At 46.4% G+C, this 21,426-nt stretch overlaps 1 protein-coding gene across 1 annotated transcript; it reads right to left on the minus strand.

Moving 5' to 3' along the window:
* Nucleotides 1-14,337: 14,337 nt before the first annotated feature.
* Nucleotides 14,338-17,511, minus strand: LOC123039191 (protein FAR1-RELATED SEQUENCE 6-like). Its single transcript, XM_044462456.1, has 2 exons — nucleotides 14,568-17,511; nucleotides 14,338-14,487 (listed from the first exon to the last, which is right to left on the minus strand). Exons 1-2 carry the CDS (start codon nucleotides 16,896-16,898, stop codon nucleotides 14,338-14,340), a joined length of 2,481 nt encoding a protein of 826 aa, XP_044318391.1. The 5' UTR covers nucleotides 16,899-17,511.
* Nucleotides 17,512-21,426: the final 3,915 nt, after the last annotated feature.

Genomic DNA, 21,426 nt, shown 5'->3' on the forward strand with positions numbered 1-21,426 from the left:
TTTGCTCTCTCCAGTAATCAATAATGCTACACCTACGAAAGCTCTACGTAAGGTTACGTGATGACTAGGAAGCGATCCGACGTGGCCGCAAAAGTCCGCGCGAGAAAGAAGGAAACGAAAAAAGAAACGAGGCCGCGCGAGAACGAGAAAAACTTGCGGTGGGAAAAAAGGTAATCCCATCCCTTTCTCTCCCAACCACCCGACGACGGCCGACTCGCACAGATCGGCTGGGCGAGCGGCGGCCTGACGCCCAGGCGACGGCCGACTCGCACAGATCGGCTAGGCGAGCGGCGGCCTGACGCCCAGGCGACGACGGACTCGCACAGATCGGCCCCCCTGCAGCAGCGGCCCGACGCAACGAGATCCCCTGCGGCGGCCCGACGCAACGAGATCCCCTGCGGCGGCCCGACGCGGCGAGATCCTGTCACATCCCTAGTTCTGACAATGCCTAGTGCATGCATTAGAGTGTTACATCATGTTTAAATTTCATTTAAACTTGAGATGGGGATTGACTAAGCCCTAGCACCAAATGAATTCAACTAGGGTCAAAATAAAACCTTTTTCATTGAACTCAAAATGTCCTCTAAAAATGTTCAACATTTCTGATTTGAGGTGGAAGCATCTACCAAAAATGGTTTATATTTTTGCAGGACATATTTGGTCACTGAATTAAATCATATAGTATTTTCATTTGGGCATTTAAATGCTATTAAATATTTCAAATGCTCAAATAATCATAAACTAAAATGTTTACTGTTGGATATATTCTAAACAGTAGCCATGATTAGTTTCATGATTTTTGAAAGTGTCTGAGTATTTTTAATAAAGCCCTAAATTTACAGAATAATAGAAAACTGAGATAATTAGAAAAGGAGAGAGAGAGAAAGACCCGTACCTGGGCCACTTACCTGTAGCCGGCCCAGCCTCTGCGCGGCCCGTTACTGTGCAGCCCAGCTGCCAGTCATCTTCCTCCCCCTCGCCCCGAAGCAGCTGCGTGCTGGACGCACGCGCGCCGACGCCGGCCACCTCCTGCTTCGCCGTGGCAGCCTCCCCGACTTCCTCGCGACGCCACGGAGACGTCCCCGACCCCCTCTCACTTCTCCCTCGCTCTCTGGACCTCCCTCCCCCTCGCTCCTCTGTTTCTCCCCCCCATGACCGAGAGTCGCCGTCGCCGCCGCTCGCCAAAACCACGGCCACCGGGCCTCCCTCGCTCCCCCGACTAGCCCAGGAGCTCCGCCTCGACCCCCTCTTCCTCCCCACCGATCCACAGCCCTCCGGAAGCCCTGCATCGCCGCCATCGCCGTCGTCTTCTACCTCGGACCCGCCGGCCATCTTCGTCAAATTCGCCGGCTCCGGACCGTCCCCGACCTCGCCGAGCGTCCCCTCGTCATCGCCGTGAGTCACTGACCCTCTCCCCTAACTCAGCATGCTCCCCTCCGTGCCGTAGCGCCGTTCCCCACGAGCACCGAAGCCACCGTCCGCCATTGCTGCTGCACGCATAGCCTCCGTGCTCCCCTGGCCTCACTGAGCTGCTCTTAGTGCTTCCCATGACTAGCAGGTGCTGCCCAGCCTCTCCATTTGCTCACTGATGCACCGTAGCGACGCGCCCGAGCGCCACCGAACACCATCGCCGCCAAAGCTCGTCGCCGGCATGAGTTCCGGCGACCCCACGACCTCCCACTTGGTCCTCTGGATGCGCGAGAGCAAGGGCCATCCCCTGGTGCCCTCAGCGCGCCAAGCTGACGCCTCTAGCGCAAGTCCGGCGTGCCCCCGCCGTGTCCTGTGGTCGCCGCCGGCTGGTCTCCGGTGACGCCGACGTGGCGCACCTACTTAGTCGCTAATGACCCTGCTAACAGCCCTATCTCTCACTGACATATGGGCCCCACGCCCTTAACTAACCACGGTTAACCCCCTGTTTAGTTTAAGTTAACCACAGTGGCCCCACGCGTCGGAGTTGACCTAGCTGACGTGGCCGTTGACCGGTCCCACCTGTCAGTGGGTTAAACAACCCTGTGTCACTGACGTGTGGCCCCCACACGTCAGGTTTGACCAGCAGCAGCGTCTGTTGACCTGCTGACGTCACGGTGACGCACTGCTGACGCAGTAAATGTTTTCTGGAATTTAAATAATTCTTAAATGATTTATTAATTCCAGAAAATGCCTAAAACTTCAATAAATCATAGAAAATTAACCGTAACTCCAAATTAAATAAATTATATATGAAAAATTATCAGAAAAATTCAAGGAATCCATCTGTACCATTTTCATGCATGATAGAACAACTTATAGCTGTTGTTTAGCACAAATCAATTAAATGGCATTTGAATAATCACATATGGAGTTTAAATTTGAATCTTGTATTCAAACCAACTTCATTTAATCTGTTGCTAGTTGCATTAGCTCAAAACACATTCATTTTGCCATGTCAAGATCATGCATCATATTGTGCATTGCATTGATTGTGTTCCCTTCTATGTTGCCGGTAATTGTCCCCTCTCGATAGACGTGATACCGATGATGTGATCGTTGACACTGATGAAGACTCAATGTTATCTTCAGAAGTGCCAGGCAAGCAAACCCCCTTGTTCATTTCGATAAAACCCTACTCTCTCGCTCCTGCTCTCAGTTATTGCATTAGGACAACAACGATTCAACTGTTACTTGCTGCGGTAGCTGAACCCCTTTATCCTCTGCATGACCTGTCATTCCACAGTAAATAGATGAAACCCACTAGCATGAGTAGGAGTTGTTTGAGCCCTGATGTGCCTACTCATTCATGCTTGTCGTCATGCCTGCTACTGCTTAGAGTTGAGTCAGGTCTGATTCATCGGGGATGAATCAGAGGCGTGTGAACATGTCTTACTATGGGTGAACTAAGTGTGTGAACACGATTTGGTAAAGGTAGCGGTGAGAGGCCATGTAGGAGTACATGGTGGGTTGTCTCATTGCAGCCGTCCTCAGGAACTAAGTTCTGTGTTGGTGATCCATGACCAGCCACTACCACACATTGGAATGCTTAAGTGCCCCTCTCGACTTATTAATCAACTTGATCTCTGTCCAGGAGTTGCAACTAGTTTCTGGTGTTTGTAGGCAGTGTTAGTAGTCTACCAAGTGGCACCCGGTACAGGTGGGCTTGGGACAGACTAGGCACAGTGGCACGGTGTACCAAGTGGCACCCGGTTGGTGGGCTTGGGAACCCTGCTCACATCGTTTAGGGCCGTGAGCGACACCCCGGCCGGATCTCCTTGCGGATGGAACCCGAATAGGCGATAAACCTGGACTAGAGACTTGTTCGATTAGTCAGGTCGTGGCCGACTTCCTCGCCCGGCTTCCGCTTGAAGGTTGCCGAGGTACATGACGTGTACAGGGCGGTAAGTGGCGAGAGCGTGTGTGAAGAAGTACACCCCTGCAGGGTTATCATTATCTATTCGAATAGCCGGATTCCTCGGATATGGAAACGTGGACCCCTTATATCAGTTCATAGACAAGTGAAAGTGGATACTCTAAAATACGCAAGATAAGCGTGAGTGCTATGGATGGCGTTCTCGTAGGGAGACGGGAGCGGATCCATAGTGGTGTATTGATATGGTGAATATGTGGACTCGTGTGCGCCACCTCAAAAGAGTTACTTGCAGTCGTAGTTCAGGATAGCCACCGAGTCAAAGCTGGCTTGCTGCAGTCAAACTCCACCATCCCTTTGTTGATAATGATGCATATGTAGTTAGTTCTGATGTAAGTCTTGCTGGGTACATTTGTACTCACGTTTACCTATTTTATGTTTTGCAGAGAGACTTCAGTCTCACTAGTAGTTCCACGTGGACTTCGACGTTTAGCTTGTTACCTCAGCTACGATCTTGTGCCCTCGGCAGGATCTGGTAGATAGTCAGGCTTCTCAGCCCTTTTCATTTATAGATGTCTGTACCCAGACATGATAGCTTCCGCTTGTGCTTTGACTTGTATGCTCTGAGTGTTGGGTCATGAGACCCATGTTTGTAATATCTCGCTCCTCGGAGCCTATTGATTAAATACTTGAGTCGTAGAGTCATGTTGTGATGCCATGTTGTATTTGCACATATCGAGCATATTGTGTGTATGTTATTGAAATGCTTGGTATGTGTGGGATCTGACCATCTAGTTGTTTATCTTTAGTAGCCTCTCTTACCGGGAAATGTCTCCTAGTGTTTCCATTGAGCCTTGGTAGCTTGCTACTGCTCCGGAACACTTAGGCTGGCCGGCATGTGTCCTTCTTCGTTCCTGTGTCTGTCCCTTCGGGGAAATGTCACGCGATGAATACCGGAGTCCTGTTAGCCCGCTACAGCCCGGTTCACCGGAGTCCTGCTAGCCCAGTGCTACAACCTGGATTCACTCGCTGATGACCGACACGTTCGATGCTGGGTCATGGATGCCTGTCCCTGTAAGTCTGTGCCACTTTGGATTTAGGACTAGCCATGTCAGCCCGAGCTCCTTATCATATAGATGCTAGCGACACTGTCATATACGTGTGCCAAAAGGCGCAAACGGTCCCGGGCAAAGGTAAGGCGACACCCGTGGGAATACCGTGCGTGAGGCCGCAAAGTGATATGAGGTGTTACATGCTAGGTCGATGTGGCATTGAGTCGGGGTCCTGACAGCGTTGGTATCAGAGCTTGACTGCCTGTAGGATTACCAAGCCAAACTGGTCGAAGTTGAGTCTAGAAATTCTTTAGCTATATAAGGGAATTGATTGTGGGATGGAACGTAAGGCTCTTTTTACTCCTTATACCTCGTGGCCTTCTGATCTGAGTCATCATCTTCTCTTCTACGGGGATTAAGAACTAGGCTATCTCTTCTTTCTATCAGGATCACGTGTTATTAATCTGCAGACTTGTAGGATTGATGGTTCTAAGCCTCAGTTCAGTCCCTACTATCTTCCGTATGTTAATTGTTGATCTCGAAACCTCGATATTGTGCTTCTGAGTGGTTATGCCACCATTTTTGCGAATGTCTCAAATCTTTTCTGAGCATTTACAGCCGTTATGCTGTCCGAGTCATCCCAGGTTTCTAGGTAGTCTGATGCATTTGCAAATCCTTTCTTCCCGTTTCAATGTTCCCATGGGCCAGATTAACCACACTAATCAGTGAGTTGAGGTACTCCGTTACCTTGACATATATGTTGGAGATATTATTATGACCCTAGGTGTCTTAGGGGATCACCTAGTAATCCAGTCGTGCCTTGTGTTCCCAGTGTGATGATTCTGGCTATCATTCTCGAAAGCATCCCGTGATGCTACTTAGTAGTAGGTATTCTACTCCTTGGGTTTTGAACCCGAGATTCACCCTACTTACTTCATGTTGATAGTAATTGCTAGCTTCCTTAGGTTATTAGTAAACTTTGCGATAGTCCTCGAGGTCTGTGGTGTTTCCTTCTTCCAAATACTATGAACCGCTTATGGCAGATGTTTATTGGATCAAAAGATCACAACTAGAGTACTTTTGAGGAGTTCTCCATTCATAAATCGTGACTCTGCCAGTTCTACCTTTCTGCATGGGTTATCCGGAAGAAATATGTTGACCTTGGTTCGATATACTAACCTATGCATCCACAACTCAGAAAATATATGTTCCTTTGAGTTGTTCTCGTTAGTTGTCTTCTGACCCTCGTCTATCAATTGATAGTCAAGAGTATGTGTGCAATCGTTCATCGATGCCTATTATTCTTGTGGTCCGTCAAGCCATTCTATTTAGGATGACCAGGAGAAACAAACTCCAGTACCTCTTCCATATCCAGGATTGGGTCAAAGAAGTTGTGCTCCGCAGATCAAAATGCCAATCCAGCTTTTGCTCTGTTCTACCTTGGAGTGTTACCATCTTTATATCGGGATTGTTATAGGAATTGCACACCATCCTATGAACTCTTGGTACAGTGATACTTCTTGCCATCATTGTTCATTCCTCGGTTCCTGTGTTATTGTAACCGGAATGCCAACAAGTGAATCGTGGTGTATGAAATCAATACTGCTAGCAACTCCGTTGCTTGGTAGCTAAAGGATAATAATTTCATTCTTAGCGTGTTGGTTTTTGAATCATCCTTCTAAGACTGATCGTGCTACCTAGTCCTTATTTCCTGGTGCACTCTTTGATTGATGAGTAGGATTTTGTCAAGTCCTCGCTCATTTGATGATGTCGTCTTGCCCTCAAAAGCAAGATTGTTCTCGAGCTTAGTAACATAACGGTGGTTCGTAATTTTCCGAATATCTTCTCGTAAGTATTACCAGGTTGTCACCTGACCGCTATGTTGAGTTCGTGATCAAGTTGGTTTTCCAGTAAACCACTTTTTCTCCAAGAATCGGTGTTAGATATCCTTGGGCTAGTTGGTTAAGCTAGACAACAACTTGGAGAGTTGGAAGATAAAAGCTTGCCTGACTTAGTTCGTTCCAAAGGGGTATTCTTGTGTAGTGTGTGTTGAAGAAAGATGATATCTTCATCGATTGGTCCTTGTGATCAGTTGCTGGACCTATTGTCTTATCAATCCTTTGATTTGAGTGTGGGCTATCGTCAAATCAAATCAGTACCAACGATGCTCGTAATGTTGTCTTATTCGTGGTTGATCCCTCGAGCATACACCATTACATCTTTGGTCTGACCAATGCTATCACCGTGTTCACTTAACTATGGAATTCCTTTTAAAAGGAAACCTAGATGAATTGTTGTTGAGCCCATTGACAACAGCCTTATCTCCTCCATGATTTTGTTGAACATTAAGCTAGTGTTGGAAACTTTTGAAAGCATTTGTTCATGCTAGCTCATGAAGCATATGTTTGGATGAAGGTAGTGACTTCCTTTAATTCATGTGCATCTGATGCAAGTTGCCGCCGTGGACTCGAGAAAGTCAATGTTGTTTCCTTTGGAATCATCCCAAATCAGTCATGCATACGTGCGAAGTATTCGGTGGTTCGGAGACTTGCAACCTCCATTCCATGTGTATACCCTAGCACACCAAGCCACTGATTGTTTTGTTCACGGAAAAGGAGTTGATGTGCTAATCCTAGGTCATGCACAAGACTTCCATATCCTCGATTATGGTTCCCAACCAGAACTCGGTAGTGTTTTATTATAAGACTACCACGTGGTCATGTTTGTCTGGGACAGCGTGTTCACATGTTTGTAGCAGAACCAGCTCATGTTTTGGAGCTTACTATCGTAGTTCATTCCCCGAGGATCTCGCAGCGTTGTCTCGTCGAATTGTGATGCAAACTTTCATTTTTCTTCCTAGACTCGATGAGTCTGGAATATCCTGACACTAACCAGATCTGAATCTCAGGCAGATATGATGGTTTGGAACATTTCCCAAGAACTATAATATCGGTCCCTCGAAAACCGGTAAAGTGGAAGTCGTGGCCAACACACCCATCCGGTAGACCTATTATTATAGTATCTTGTTTGAGGAAGTTGGCCACCTCCCCATAGGGATTTCGTAGGATTTACTCCCTAGTTGCCCTATGGATTTTGAGATCCCGAAGTCCGACCTTTTTACTTGATGTTCTAGATATCAAACCATATCTATGGGTGAATTACGCTAGCACATCAAGGAGAACATTAGAAGCGGAGTGCTAAATGTCTCTCGGTCGATCATCCAGATTTTGTTCCTTGGCTCGCTAAGGTGAAATCTGAGAAAGTGTTATCCTCCATTGCATCTGCGTCGTCCATCGCTATTCACCATGGTAGTATGTTGTGTTGTCAGCACCCCTGACGTGGTTGTTGATAAAACCTTGATGATTGTGGAAATGCTCAAGTTCTTGAGAGCACGCACAAGCGCTACGTGTTATCATCGGCTCTAATTGGGATGCTCTCAGTTCCCTCGGCAATGTTGTGACCTTCTCAAACAGTGAATTCACTCTCTATTGTTGGGTTCTTACCCAGTTACCAGAATCATTCCCAGCATTTGCATTTTGTTCCCAGCTTGCACCGCCAATGTGTCATTCTACCATGGGTCTCCTCCATTTCCGGTGATAAGCAAATTCATCCATTACGTTGTCTTCAACAAGGTAATCCACATCATCCAAGTCCGAGTATGCCATTCTACCGACCCCCGCCAATCGATTGCTGTGATTTGCCTTAGGTTGATATAGAGAGTCTAAATGATCTCTATATCAAAGGTAATTCTTTTTGCCACTTAAGGGGATAATCTACGAATCACCCTCCTCCAGAATGTTTCGTCGTGGTATCATGGCAACTCAACTCCTCGCTACGTTGACAATCGTTTACCACCTTCTTAGGTGTGGAATTGTTGTCTACCTAGTGAACCTTCGTCATCCGTTTCTTCCACCCCTCTTGATGTGTATCTCGTGTCTCAACCCGAGAGATGGTTCTATGTCTCATTCCGTGAGTTGTTCGACCTTCAAGAAGTTCGATCCTTCTAGAGTTTCCCTTTCCCCTTCTTGTCATGATTAGCTGAAGTTCTCGAAGCAAGACATCAAGGCAATGATGGTGGACGAATCAACGTCCATTTGAAGTGCAACTGGATCGTGAAGATTATGCTAGTTTGCGTTCCCCTTTCACCTTACCCTACGCTTGAATCTCGAGACGAGATTCTTGTTTAGTGGGGGTGAGTTGTCACATCCCTAGTTCTGACAATGCCTAGTGCATGCATTAGAGTGTTACATCATGTTTAAATTTCATTTAAACCTGAGATGGGGATTGACTAAGCCCTAGCACCAAATGAATTCAACTAGGGTCAAAATAAAACCTTTTTCATTGAACTCAAAATGTCCTCTAAAAATGTTCAACATTTCTGGTTTGAGGTGGAAGCATCTACCAAAAATGGTTTATATTTTTGTAGGACATATTTGGTCACTGAATTAAATCATATAGTATTTTCATTTGGGCATTTAAATGCTATTAAATATTTCAAATGCTCAAATAATCATAAACTAAAATGTTTACTGTTGGATATATTCTAAACAGTAGCCATGATTAGTTTCATGATTTTTGAAAGTGTCTGAGTATTTTTAATAAAGCCCTAAATTTACAGAATAATAGAAAACTGAGATAATTAGAAAAGGAGAGAGAGAGAAAGACCCGTACCTGGGCCACTTACCTGTAGCCGGCCCAGCCTCTGCGCGGCCCGTTACTGTGCAGCCCAGCTGCCAGTCATCTTCCTCCCCCTCGCCCCGAAGCAGCTGCGTGCTGGACGCACGCGCGCCGACGCCGGCCACCTCCTGCTTCGCCGTGGCAGCCTCCTCGACTTCCTCGCGACGCCACGGAGACGTCCCCGACCCCCTCTCACTTCTCCCTCGCTCTCTGGACCTCCCTCCCCCTCGCTCCTATGTTTCTCCCCCCCATGACCGAGAGTCGCCGTCGCCGCCGCTCACCAAAACCACGGCCACCGGGCCTCCCTCGCTCCCCCGACTAGCCCAGGAGCTCCGCCTCGACCCCCTCTTCCTCCCCACCGATCCACAGCCCTCCGGAAGCCCTGCATCGCCGCCATCGCCGTCGTCTTCTACCTCGGACCCGCCGGCCATCTTCGTCAAATTCGCCGGCTCCGGACCGTCCCCGACCTCGCCGAGCGTCCCCTCGTCATCGCCGTGAGTCACTGACCCTCTCCCCTAACTCAGCATGCTCCCCTCCGTGCCGTAGCGCCGTTCCCCACGAGCACCGAAGCCACCGTCCGCCATTGCTGCTGCACGCATAGCCTCCGTGCTCCCCTGGCCTCACTGAGCTGCTCTTAGTGCTCCCCATGACTAGCAGGTGCTGCCCAGCCTCTCCATTTGCTCACTGATGCACCGTAGCGACGCGCCCGAGCGCCACCGAACACCATCGCCGCCAAAGCTCGTCGCCGGCATGAGTTCCGGCGACCCCACGACCTCCCACTTGGTCCTCTGGATGCGCGAGAGCAAGGGCCATCCCCTGGTGCCCTCAGCGCGCCAAGCTGACGCCTCTAGCGCAAGTCCGGCGTGCCCCCGCCGTGTCCTGTGGTCGCCGCCGGCTGGTCTCCGGTGACGCCGACGTGGCGCACCTACTTAGTCGCTAATGACCCTGCTAACAGCCCTATCTCTCACTGACATATGGGCCCCACGCCCTTAACTAACCACGGTTAACCCCCTGTTTAGTTTAAGTTAACCACAGTGGCCCCACGCGTCGGAGTTGACCTAGCTGACGTGGCCGTTGACCGGTCCCACCTGTCAGTGGGTTAAACAACCCTGTGTCACTGACGTGTGGCCCCCACACGTCAGGTTTGACCAGCAGCAGCGTCTGTTGACCTGCTGACGTCACGGTGACGCACTGCTGACGCAGTAAATGTTTTCTGGAATTTAAATAATTCTTAAATGATTTATTAATTCCAGAAAATGCCTAAAACTTCAATAAATCATAGAAAATTAACCGTAACTCCAAATTAAATAAATTATATATGAAAAATTATCAGAAAAATTCAAGGAATCCATCTGTACCATTTTCATGCATGATAGAACAACTTATAGCTGTTGTTTAGCACAAATCAATTAAATGGCATTTGAATAATCACATATGGAGTTTAAATTTGAATCTTGTATTCAAACCAACTTCATTTAATTTGTTGCTAGTTGCATTAGCTCAAAACACATTCATTTTGCCATGTCATGATCATGCATCATATTGTGCATTGCATTGATTGTGTTCCCTTCTATGTTGCCGGTAATTGTCCCCTCTCGATAGACGTGATACCGATGATGTGATCGTTGACACTGATGAAGACTCAATGTTATCTTCAGAAGTGCCACGCAAGCAAACCCCCTTGTTCATTTCGATAAAACCCTACTCTCTCGCTCCTGCTCTCAGTTATTGCATTAGGACAACAACGATTCAACTGTTACTTGCTGCGGTAGCTGAACCCCTTTATCCTCTGCATGACCTGTCATTCCACAGTAAATAGATGAAACCCACTAGCATGAGTAGGAGTTGTTTGAGCCCTGATGTGCCTACTCATTCATGCTTGTCGTCATGCCTGCTACTGCTTAGAGTTGAGTCAGGTCTGATTCATCGGGGATGAATCAGAGGCGTGTGAACATGTCTTACTATGGGTGAACTAAGTGTGTGAACACGATTTGGTAAAGGTAGCGGTGAGAGGCCATGTAGGAGTACATGGTGGGTTGTCTCATTGCAGCCGTCCTCAGGAACTAAGTTCTGTGTTGGTGATCCATGACCAGCTACTACCACACATTGGAATGCTTAAGTGCCCCTCTCGACTTATTAATCAACTTGATCTCTGTCCAGGAGTTGCAACTAGTTTCTGGTGTTTGTAGGCAGTGTTAGTAGTCTACCAAGTGGCACCCGGTACAGGTGGGCTTGGGACAGACTAGGCACAGTGGCACGGTGTACCAAGTGGCACCCGGTTGGTGGGCTTGGGAACCCTGCTCACATCGTTTAGGGCCGTGAGCGACACCCCGGCCGGATCTCCTTGCGGATGGAACCCGAATAGGCGATAAACCTGGACTAGAGACTTGTTCGGTTAGTCAGGTCGTGGCCGACTTCCTCGCCCGGCTTCCGCTTGAAGGTTGCCGAGGTACATGACGTGTACAGGGCGGTAAGTGGCGAGAGCGTGTGTGAAGAAGTACACCCCTGCAAGGTTATCATTATCTATTCGAATAGCCGGATTCCTCGGATATGGAAACGTGGACCCCTTATATCAGTTCATAGACAAGTGAAAGTGGATACTCTAAAATACGCAAGATAAGCGTGAGTGCTATGGATGGCGTTCTCGTAGGGAGACGGGAGCGGATCCATAGTGGTGTATTGATATGGTGAATATGTGGACTCGTGTGCGCCACCTCAAAAGAGTTACTTGCAGTCGTAGTTCAGGATAGCCACCGAGTCAAAGCTGGCTTGCTGCAGTCAAACTCCACCATCCCTTTGTTGATAATGATGCATATGTAGTTAGTTCTGATGTAAGTCTTGCTGGGTACATTTGTACTCACGTTTACCTATTTTATGTTTTGCAGAGAGACTTCAGTCTCACTAGTAGTTCCACGTGGACTTCGACGTTTAGCTTGTTACCTCAGCTACGATCTTGTGCCCTCGGCAGGATCTGGTAGATAGTCAGGCTTCTCAGCCCTTTTCATTTATAGATGTCTGTACCCAGACATGATAGCTTCCGCTTGTGCTTTGACTTGTATGCTCTGAGTGTTGGGTCATGAGACCCATGTTTGTAATATCTCGCTCCTCGGAGCCTATTGATTAAATACTTGAGTCGTAGAGTCATGTTGTGATGCCATGTTGTATTTGCACATATCGAGCATATTGTGTGTATGTTATTGAAATGCTTGGTATGTGTGGGATCTGACCATCTAGTTGTTTATCTTTAGTAGCCTCTCTTACCGGGAGATGTCTCCTAGTGTTTCCATTGAGCCTTGGTAGCTTGCTACTGCTCCGGAACACTTAGGTTGGCCGGCATGTGTCCTTCTTCGTTCCTGTGTCTGTCCCTTCGGGGAAATGTCACGCGATGAATACCGGAGTCCTGTTAGCCCGCTACAGCCCGGTTCACCGGAGTCCTGCTAGCCCAGTGCTACAGCCTGGATTCACTCGCTGATGACCGACACGTTCGATGCTGGGTCATGGATGCATGTCCCTGTAAGTCTGTGCCACTTTGGGTTTACGACTAGCCATGTCAGCCCGAGCTCCTTATCATATAGATGCTAGCGACACTGTCATATACGTGTGCCAAAAGGCGCAAACGGTCCCGGGCAAAGGTAAGGCGACACCCGTGGGAATACCGTGCGTGAGGCCGCAAAGTGATATGAGGTGTTACATGCTAGGTCGATGTGGCATTGAGTCGGGGTCCTGACAGATCCCCTGCAGCGGCCTCCTCCTCGTTGGATGCGCCATTGCTGGCTCGTGCGATGCGGGGAGGTGATGTACTCATCGTCAGCAGCGTCAACGCCGGCTCCTCCGAGGCAGCGAGGCGGCGCTGTGGTCGACCCTAGCGCGGCGTACTCTCTCTTGGTGTGGCGGCCTGGATGATCTCATCCCCTCCCAGCTGATCTCCTGAACGTGCAGTGGGGCGAGGTGGATGTTCTCAGCCCCGCCCGGCTGGACCAGATCGACGAGGTACAAGATTGAACACGGTAGCTTAGCAGTTCTGCCATCTCTTGTTCTGAATTTTGTGAAAGTCTGAATTTTGTTCAGTTTTGCAGGGAGAGGACTATAGACGGCTAGACACTCCAGCCTACTACTATCTGCAATTCGACAAGAAACATGAAGTGCAGTTTAACCAAATCATAAGAGAGAAGGTTGCAGATTAGGCTTGTGTCACTGGAAGAGACGAAACTGGAATGTGCAAGTTCCAAATAGATATTGCTTATGTAGTTTTTGTTGATTGTAGACTGTACTTCAAGTTATTTGAATTGGTGTTGTTGTAAGATCTGACCTTGTGTCAATGAAATCAATATACAAGGTTTCAGTTGTGGAAAGATTAAAGGAAACATACATCCTTATGTACCATTCTTCTGCCATTGATTGTTCAAAATGACAAATAAAAAGTACTCCCTCTGTAAACTAATATAAGAGCGTTTAGACAACTAAAATAGTGATCTAAACACTCTTATATTAGTTTACGGAGGGAGTATCAAGTTGTTGTCAATTTAGACAAGGTTGACATGGAAGCCTCCTTACACTACATATTCCTGAAGCACATGAAAAGAAGGACATACAATCTCCAGCATGCTTGTAATGTGTGCGCATATGCTTGAAACAAACAGTTTGAATAGAAAGCTCCCAATCATGTGTGATAAACTGGAAGCTATCAATCATGGGAGTTACCCACACAGATATCAATGAAAATTGCAAATGTATAATAATTCTGTATCTGTTATTCTGTTATAGTACTTTAGGGGAAAAATCAAATGATAAAACATAGATTTGTTTACTCGCTAGTGCACGAGTGCCTTTCAACTATTACATTGCCAAGTGCATCGGAATTTTCGTATCCAACATCTTCAAATTACATAAATCATGTTTAACTCTGGTCCGTCGTATTGCTCAGCCCTCCAGTTCCATCAAAGTGTAATTCTGTAGGACCGGACATTGGAGTCGATCCTTGCTGAACTTGAAACAACATGCTTGTATATTCTCCTAGAATTGGAGGCATAACCATTGTCGATGAACCTCCATATGGTATTGCAGCTGTTGGTGTTGGATTTATGTTGCCAGTGGTAGTGCCCACCTCAAATGATCCCTGCTCCAAATAAATTCATATAACGACATGGATTTCTCAAGTGTACTATAAATAAAAAGATGAGATCCAAAGATACCTCAGGTATGCTACTAGAAGCTCCACCTTGCAAATAAACACCTTCCTGACTCTGTTTCAAATTGCAAATCTGTTAACTACAAAGAACAGATGAAAATAATATTGTTGAACAACGGAGAACAAGAATTAGATACCGCATAATCCATAACATCTTGTTGTACAATATCATCCTCTGGTTGTTTTCTTTTATTATTGCACCTTTTGTTATTTAAATTTGTGGAGTGAGCCTGAAATAAATGCAAAAATTGTGAGTTTTTAGAAGAAGAAAAAAGTAGCTTATGAACAAATGTAACATATGCAACAATACCTTCTGTTCAGCTTTCTTCTTCTCCTGTTCTGCCTTTTTCTTGTCCCTTTGTTCAGCTTTCTTTTTCTCCTGTTCTGCTTTTTTCTTGTCCCTTTGTTCAGCTTTCTTCTTCTTATCGTTTGCTTGACGAATAAGCTTATCAACCTTCAATTCCTTTCTCAATGAAGGAGGACGTCCAGCACATCTAACAGGTATTGGACTTAGAATAGTTTTACTTGTTGTCTTCCCATCCGATGGCGCATCTTCCTGTGTGCCAACCTGATTCTTGTCATTTTCAGAAATTGAGTTGCTAGAGTACTCAATTTTGAGAGCGTGAAGCTTTTCAGTCAAAGAATTGCATGAAGCATCTGACATGGCGCCTATCTCCGCAATTGGGTAGAAAGATTCACACAATCTATCAAAGCGTTTTGCAACAGGTGTGTCTTCCATGCCGCCATATGTGCATCTGATAAAGTTATGCTTTCTTTTCACATTCTTTTTCCACCGATCATGGATGTATTGTGGAGGAACCTCCTTTATTTTCATGTGAGTGAGCACACATAATATATGCCTACAGAGAATACCTCTGAACTCAAAGCGGCGACATGAACACTTAACTTCAAACTCTTCCTCATTGAAATATACATGGTACACAATATCTTTTCTCCATCCTTTTTCCTTGTCAATTAACACATCCTCGGTTATTTCATATGTTGCTATTGCCCCTTGCTTTTGTATTAACTTTCGATCACAGTACATAATGTCTGTTAGCTCTTCTTGAAATTCTTTGAACTTCGAATTTGTATAGGCCGACTGAAATTGCTTCTCGATGTCAAAGCGTGTGATACAAGGTATAGTTGAATAGAAGGAATTAAAATCAGCAATATTCTCCTTCTCAACTTTATCACGAAGAGCATTCTCATATTGGGTAACAAAATGCTTCAATGTAGTTTTTGCATTAACATATCCATCAAAGAAGGCATTCATACTCTCACTGCGTTGTGTAGTAGACATACCTGCCCAGAAGGCATCTTTCACAAATGCTGGAACCCAGCGGTGTCGATGTTCATAAAGCCCTTTGAGCCATTCATTATCAGCAAGACAATACTTCTCAAGCATATGCATCCAAGCAACTTCAAACTCTGTAATTGTCAATGAATCATAAACTGCGTTGCCAATGGCAACCTTTATGTGATCATATTCATCATACCCACCCAACTTCTCGGGTATCTTCTTCATTATGTGCCATAAGCACCATCTGTATCGAGATTCCGGGAAAACTTCTTCCACACCATTCTGAATTGCTTTTGCTTGATCAGTTATAATTGCTTTTGGTCGACGGTTTGACATACATGTAAGCCATGCTTGAAATAACCAGACAAATGTTGCAGTATCTTCATTTGATAATAAAGCACACCCAAGTAGCACTGAATGGCCATGATGATTCACACCAACAAAACAAGCAAAAGGCATATCATATTTGTTCATCAAATATGTCGTGTCAAAAGTAATGACATCATGAAAAGACTCATACACTGCTCTACTTCTGGCATCAGCCCAAAAAACATTCCTAAGTCGGGATTCATCATCAACATCCATGACACTAAAAAAATTTGGATTGGCAGATTGCATTTTGACAAAATAGTCGCGAACCGCTTCAGCATCACCGCTACCAAGTTTTAACCTTCTAGTTTTCTCTAGAAAATTGCGACAATTTTTCTCACCAAAAGTCAGGTTGTCATGACCATCTGCTGCCACAACAAATGAATTAAAATTCTTGTTTACTCGTATTCCAGCGCGGTCATTCAGCTCAAGCCTTCTCTTGACATGGAAATCTAACTTTTTATTGCATCTGAATAACCGAGATTTTTGTGGACTCAATGTGTGATTATGATCCAAAATCGCCGTTGAAAGATGAAGCTTCCCATCCGGACCACGTGCAATATTAATTTTAGCTTTACATCCTATCCCGGCTGTTGGATTTGGCTTCAACATATTTCTTGACTTCGATTGAGTCTTACCATAGCGAGAGCAAGAAAGTGTAAGGTACTTCAGTTGCCCATTATCATCACTGTGTGAACTTCTTCTCGTCACACCAAAGCCTTTTGCTTTAGCATATTTGATGTAATACTCTCGCACCTCATTCTCGGTGTCAAAGGCCATCCCCAATTCAGGTTCTGCAACTAATGCATCTGGTTGAGCTTCGCTATGTTCATGTTCAAGTTCTGCGCTGCGTTCATTTTGTTGCTTAATGCCATCATCATCGCTTGAAATACACATGTCACTTGATTCTTGAACACCAACCGTTCCATCATCCATTCCTATAATCATGAAAAAATTAATTATTGTCATTTGAAGGCAAAACTAAAACTATAACAAAGTGGCCTAAATGCTGGAATGTTAACCATGAACTTGTGAACTTCCTGCTGAATGGAACGAGATGATTAAATCAGTAACAGTACTGGACATGTTACGACATGTACATGCAAAGACGTTGATCCAATAAAAAATGATAAAAGGTAGATGAAATATGCCAACATTCACAAGAACCCAAGAGCAAGAGTAGCACATAAGAGGAAACACATAAGCTATTAATTAACTTGATCATGGACGAGACGGCGGCCGCAGCGCCGACGGAGGCGAAGAAGCAGAGGCCGCCCTGTGCCGATGACTTGACAGAAACTAAAAAACAGCGGAAGCACACAAGCTATGCATTGACTTGACCAAGAAAAGCTGGAAGAACGATGCAGACACTGAACCTCGGCTCCTCCCAGTCCTCGAGGAATTTAGATGATCGACAGCAGGCGGCGGCGATCGAAAGCAGGCGGCGGCGATCTGGCAAATCAAGAAAAACGGGCTGCCTCTCTGTTTCTGTTTTTTCTTGCGTGAATAGCGGCACGTACTGCTTTATCTTTTATCCTTTTTTTCTTTAATTAGCCTTCTCTCAGCGCGTGCGCGGGCTTTTGCGGCCAGGTCAAATCACTTCCTAGTCATCACGTAACCTTACGTAAAGCTTTCGTAGGTGTAGCATTATTGCTCCCGTAATAATTGAAGGAACATCATTTGACTTGCAAGTTGCAACGTGCTGAAGAATTAGTTTGACTCATTTCGCAATAAAAAAAAAGAATTAGTTTGACTCCGTAGGCTGAGCCGTGAGTGACGCACGGGACCCACAAGAAAATTGGGTGGTTTTATCCAGACGCTCTCCTAAATGTTAGTACATACTTCCTCTGTTCTAGCCTACCAAAAACGTCAGGGTGGTGATAGTATTTTTCTTAGTTCCACGCTACGTGTAAGCAGACTGCTCGACAACAGCCAGATCTTGCGGCCCATAGCCATCAGATTGAGTTTTTTTTTTGCGGGCAAATTAGAGAGCTTTATTCAACAAATGAGTTCCCCGCGCAATCAACCAGAAGGCTAGTTACCAAAAAACTAGGGGTCTCCTCGAGCCAACATTCGGTCACATTCAATGTGCATGCACGTTTTGCACATAGATAGGCCGGTAAGTTTGCTGACCCTAATACATGTTGTATCTGAAAAACAGAAAAATCACAACTAAGCTCTCCTATTTCATCTAGGATAGGAGCCACAACCGAACGTGAGTTGTGGCGTGTATGCCAGAGTTGCACTAACTCCTGACAGTCGGTCTCCATTATCACATGCGATAGGCCTCGAAGTTTTGCAAAAAGCGTTCCTTCTCGCATTGATAGGGCTTCCATGATAAGAGGATCGGAGATGTTGCCGAACGGTTTGCACCAAGCCCCCAAGAGCGAAGATACGGACCGGGCTATACCACCCGCCCCTCCTCGACCTTCCGCCACATTGAGTGCTCCATCACATGAAATCTTGATCGTACCTGGTTCCGGCGGCTTCCAACCATGCCCCGGCAGCAGGGAGGCTTCATTGCGGGGTAGCTCCAGCAGCGCTAGGGCCTCCCGCGTAGATCTCATCGCAGCTGCTGGGTCTCTGCCTTCTTCGTCATGTTTGATCCGGTTGCGAGAATGCCAGATCGTCCACATGATGGTGATGATTTTTGGGCGATCCGCATCCCTGACCCGATCACCACATAGAATGTCTCTAGCCCACGACCTTGGATGTAGTCGAGGGAGTCTGAGATCAAACCAAGCACAAGCTTTGCTCCAGAAACGTCGTGCATGGGAGCATTGTATTAACGCATGCATGAGATCCTCCTGTCTTGTCATGCACATTTTACAAGTGTCAAGAACTGAAATGTGGCGGTGCTTGAGGGTACATTCGTCAGCTAGAATCCCCCTCAACACCCTCCACCAAAACACCTGAACCTTTGGGATCACTTTGAGTTTCCATAAGGTTGTCCACATCTGTTTATCATCCGTTGAGGCACCTGTAGCAGTCCCTTCTTCTAGAGCTAGACGCTCGTTATGAGTCATTAGAGCACGGTACGCTGACTTAACAGTGTAGTTGCCTGATCATTCGAAGGCCCAAGCAAAGAAATCTTGTCCTCCTCCCCTCCTGATGGGTATATTAAGAATAGCATCTGCATCTGGAGCGATAAAAGTTGTCCTTATAAGTTCCTGTTTCCAAGACCAGTTCTCAGTGTCAATAAGACCCGAGACTCTCTGAATAATAGTGCTCGGAGGTCTGAATAAAGGTTTCATGGAGATGGTTCCCGAAATCCATTTGTCCATCCAGACATCAATAGAGCTCCCATCTCCCACTCTCATAACAAGTCCCGCCTGTAAAGCTTTCCTGCCAGCAATGATAGCTTGCCAAGTAGCAGATGCTGATTTGGGAATGTTGGCATGCAAAAAATCTGTATCAGGAAAATAGCGGCCTTTCATTACCCTTGCGCACAGAGAGTCAGGGTTCGTCATGAACCGCTATCCATGCTTCCTTAGTAGCGCAATGTTAAACTGTTGTGGGTCGCGAAACCCCATACCTCCTTGGCACTTTGGTGTAGCCAAATTCTTCCATGACACCCAATGTAAAGCATTTTTGTCGATAGAGCTGCTCCAAAAAAACTTAGCCATTGGTGACGTCAAACTCTTGCACACCTTTTTTGTTAGTAGAAAAGTGCTCATAGAGTACGTTGGAATGGCCTGTACAACTGATTTCAGCAAAGTTTCCCTACCTGCACACGCAAGCAGTTTTTCAGACCATCCCTGCATCTTCCCGCGAGTTGTTTCCCCGATGTGATCGAAAGTTCCACTTGTGATGCGCCTGATCGCAGTGGGTAGCCCCAGGTACCGCTCACTAAAAGCCTCAACATCAATATTGAGGACCGCTTTGAGCTGCTGTTTAAGCTGGGTCGGTTTGTTGGAGCTGAAGTAAACTGCGCTCTTTGCACGATTGACACACTGACCCGAAGCATCACCATAAACCCTCAGGATTTCATTCAGTCTTGCTGCACTTTGGGTGTTTCCACTAATGAAGATCAGACTGTCATCTGCGAAAAGTAAATGAGTTACCCAAGGCGATCTGTAACTTACTCTTATTCCTCTGTCAATATATCCATGATTATAAAACTTCAACAGAGAGGAGAAGCCCTCCGCGCATAGCAAAAAGAGGAAGGGTGAGGCTGGGTCACCCTGTCTCAGCCCACACGAGGGTGAAAAAAATGGGAGTAGCACACCATTAACCCGGACTGAGAAGCGCACCGAGGATACGCACTTCATAACGAGCCTGACAAAATCAACATTGAAGCCCAACTTAGTGAGAATTGCCTCCAGAAAATGCCACTCGACACGGTCGTATGCTTTCATCATATCAAGTTTGATAGCACAAGCATAGTTTTTTCCTTTCTTCCGCCTTCGCATAGCATGCACACTTTCGTATGCCACCAACACATTATCCGTTATGAGCCGCCCAGGGACAAAAGTGCTCTGCTCTTCACTGATAATTTCCCCCATGAATACTCTCAATCGGTTTGTCACACACTTTGAAGCAATTTTATACAAAACCGAACAGAGAGAGATGGGCATGTATTGTGTTATAGACTGAGGATGCCGTACCTTGGGGATCAACGTAATCGACGTGTCGTTCAGACCCACAGGTAGTTCTCCCCCGTTTAAGAAATCCAAAACTGCCTTGGTTACAACCTCACCAAGCAAGCTCCAGTGACGCTGATAAAACCCCGCAGTAAACCCATCTACCCCAGGTGCTTTGGAGGGAGCCATTTGGAACAAAGTTGTCCTGACCTCCTCCGCAGTATAGGGTTTTGTGAGCTCCACATTCATGTCCTCCGTCACCTTGGCAGGAACATGATCGAGCAGTTCTGTAGAATCCCTCCAACCCTGGGACTCATACAGGTTATGATAGAACGCCTGAACCTCGGCCTTGTCTTCCTCTTCGTTTGCACAGACCGAGCCATCCGATCTACATAAACCCTGTATTCTGTTGATTCGCTTCCTTTTTGCAGCCTGAGCTTGGAAATACGATGTATTACGGTCTCCTTCTCTCAGGCAGGGAACACGTGATCGCTGTCGGAACCAGATCTCTTCCTGATGAAGAGCTTCTCGAAGCTGCCGAACCACTGTTTTCTCCTCATCTGTAGGCCCCCGGCCAACCGAACGACAACGTAGGTTGTCAAGCCTCTTCTGTAGTTGTCTGACACGGCGTGTTAAACAGCCAAATTCGCGAGTCCCCCAAGGTTCAAGCGTCTCCTTTAGGTGACTTAGTGAATCCACAATCCCTTGAAGGCCCGGTCCCCTATTTACCTCCTGCCACGCATTGGTGACAACTCGATCATAGTCCACATGCGATGAACAAACATTTTCATATCGGAACGGTCTCTTTGCACGTGACATGTTATTGATCTTTTCCCTTATCTCCTCTACAACAAAGCAATGATCAGATTCGACAGAAGAAACATGCCTGATTCTGATGTGTTGAAAGTGTTGCC

The sequence above is a fragment of the Triticum aestivum genome, chromosome 2B (assembly GCF_018294505.1).
Source record: "Triticum aestivum cultivar Chinese Spring chromosome 2B, IWGSC CS RefSeq v2.1, whole genome shotgun sequence".
Classification (NCBI taxonomy): Eukaryota; Viridiplantae; Streptophyta; class Magnoliopsida; order Poales; family Poaceae; genus Triticum; species Triticum aestivum.

Coding starts and splice junctions, on each gene's coding strand:
- LOC123039191 (XM_044462456.1), bottom strand. CDS start 16,898: ATGACAATAATTAATTTTTTCATGATTATAGGAATGGATGATGGAACG. Junction 14,488..14,567: donor AGAAGAAAGCTGAACAGAAG/GTATTGTTGCAT, acceptor CATTTATTTCAG/GCTCACTCCACAAATTTAAA.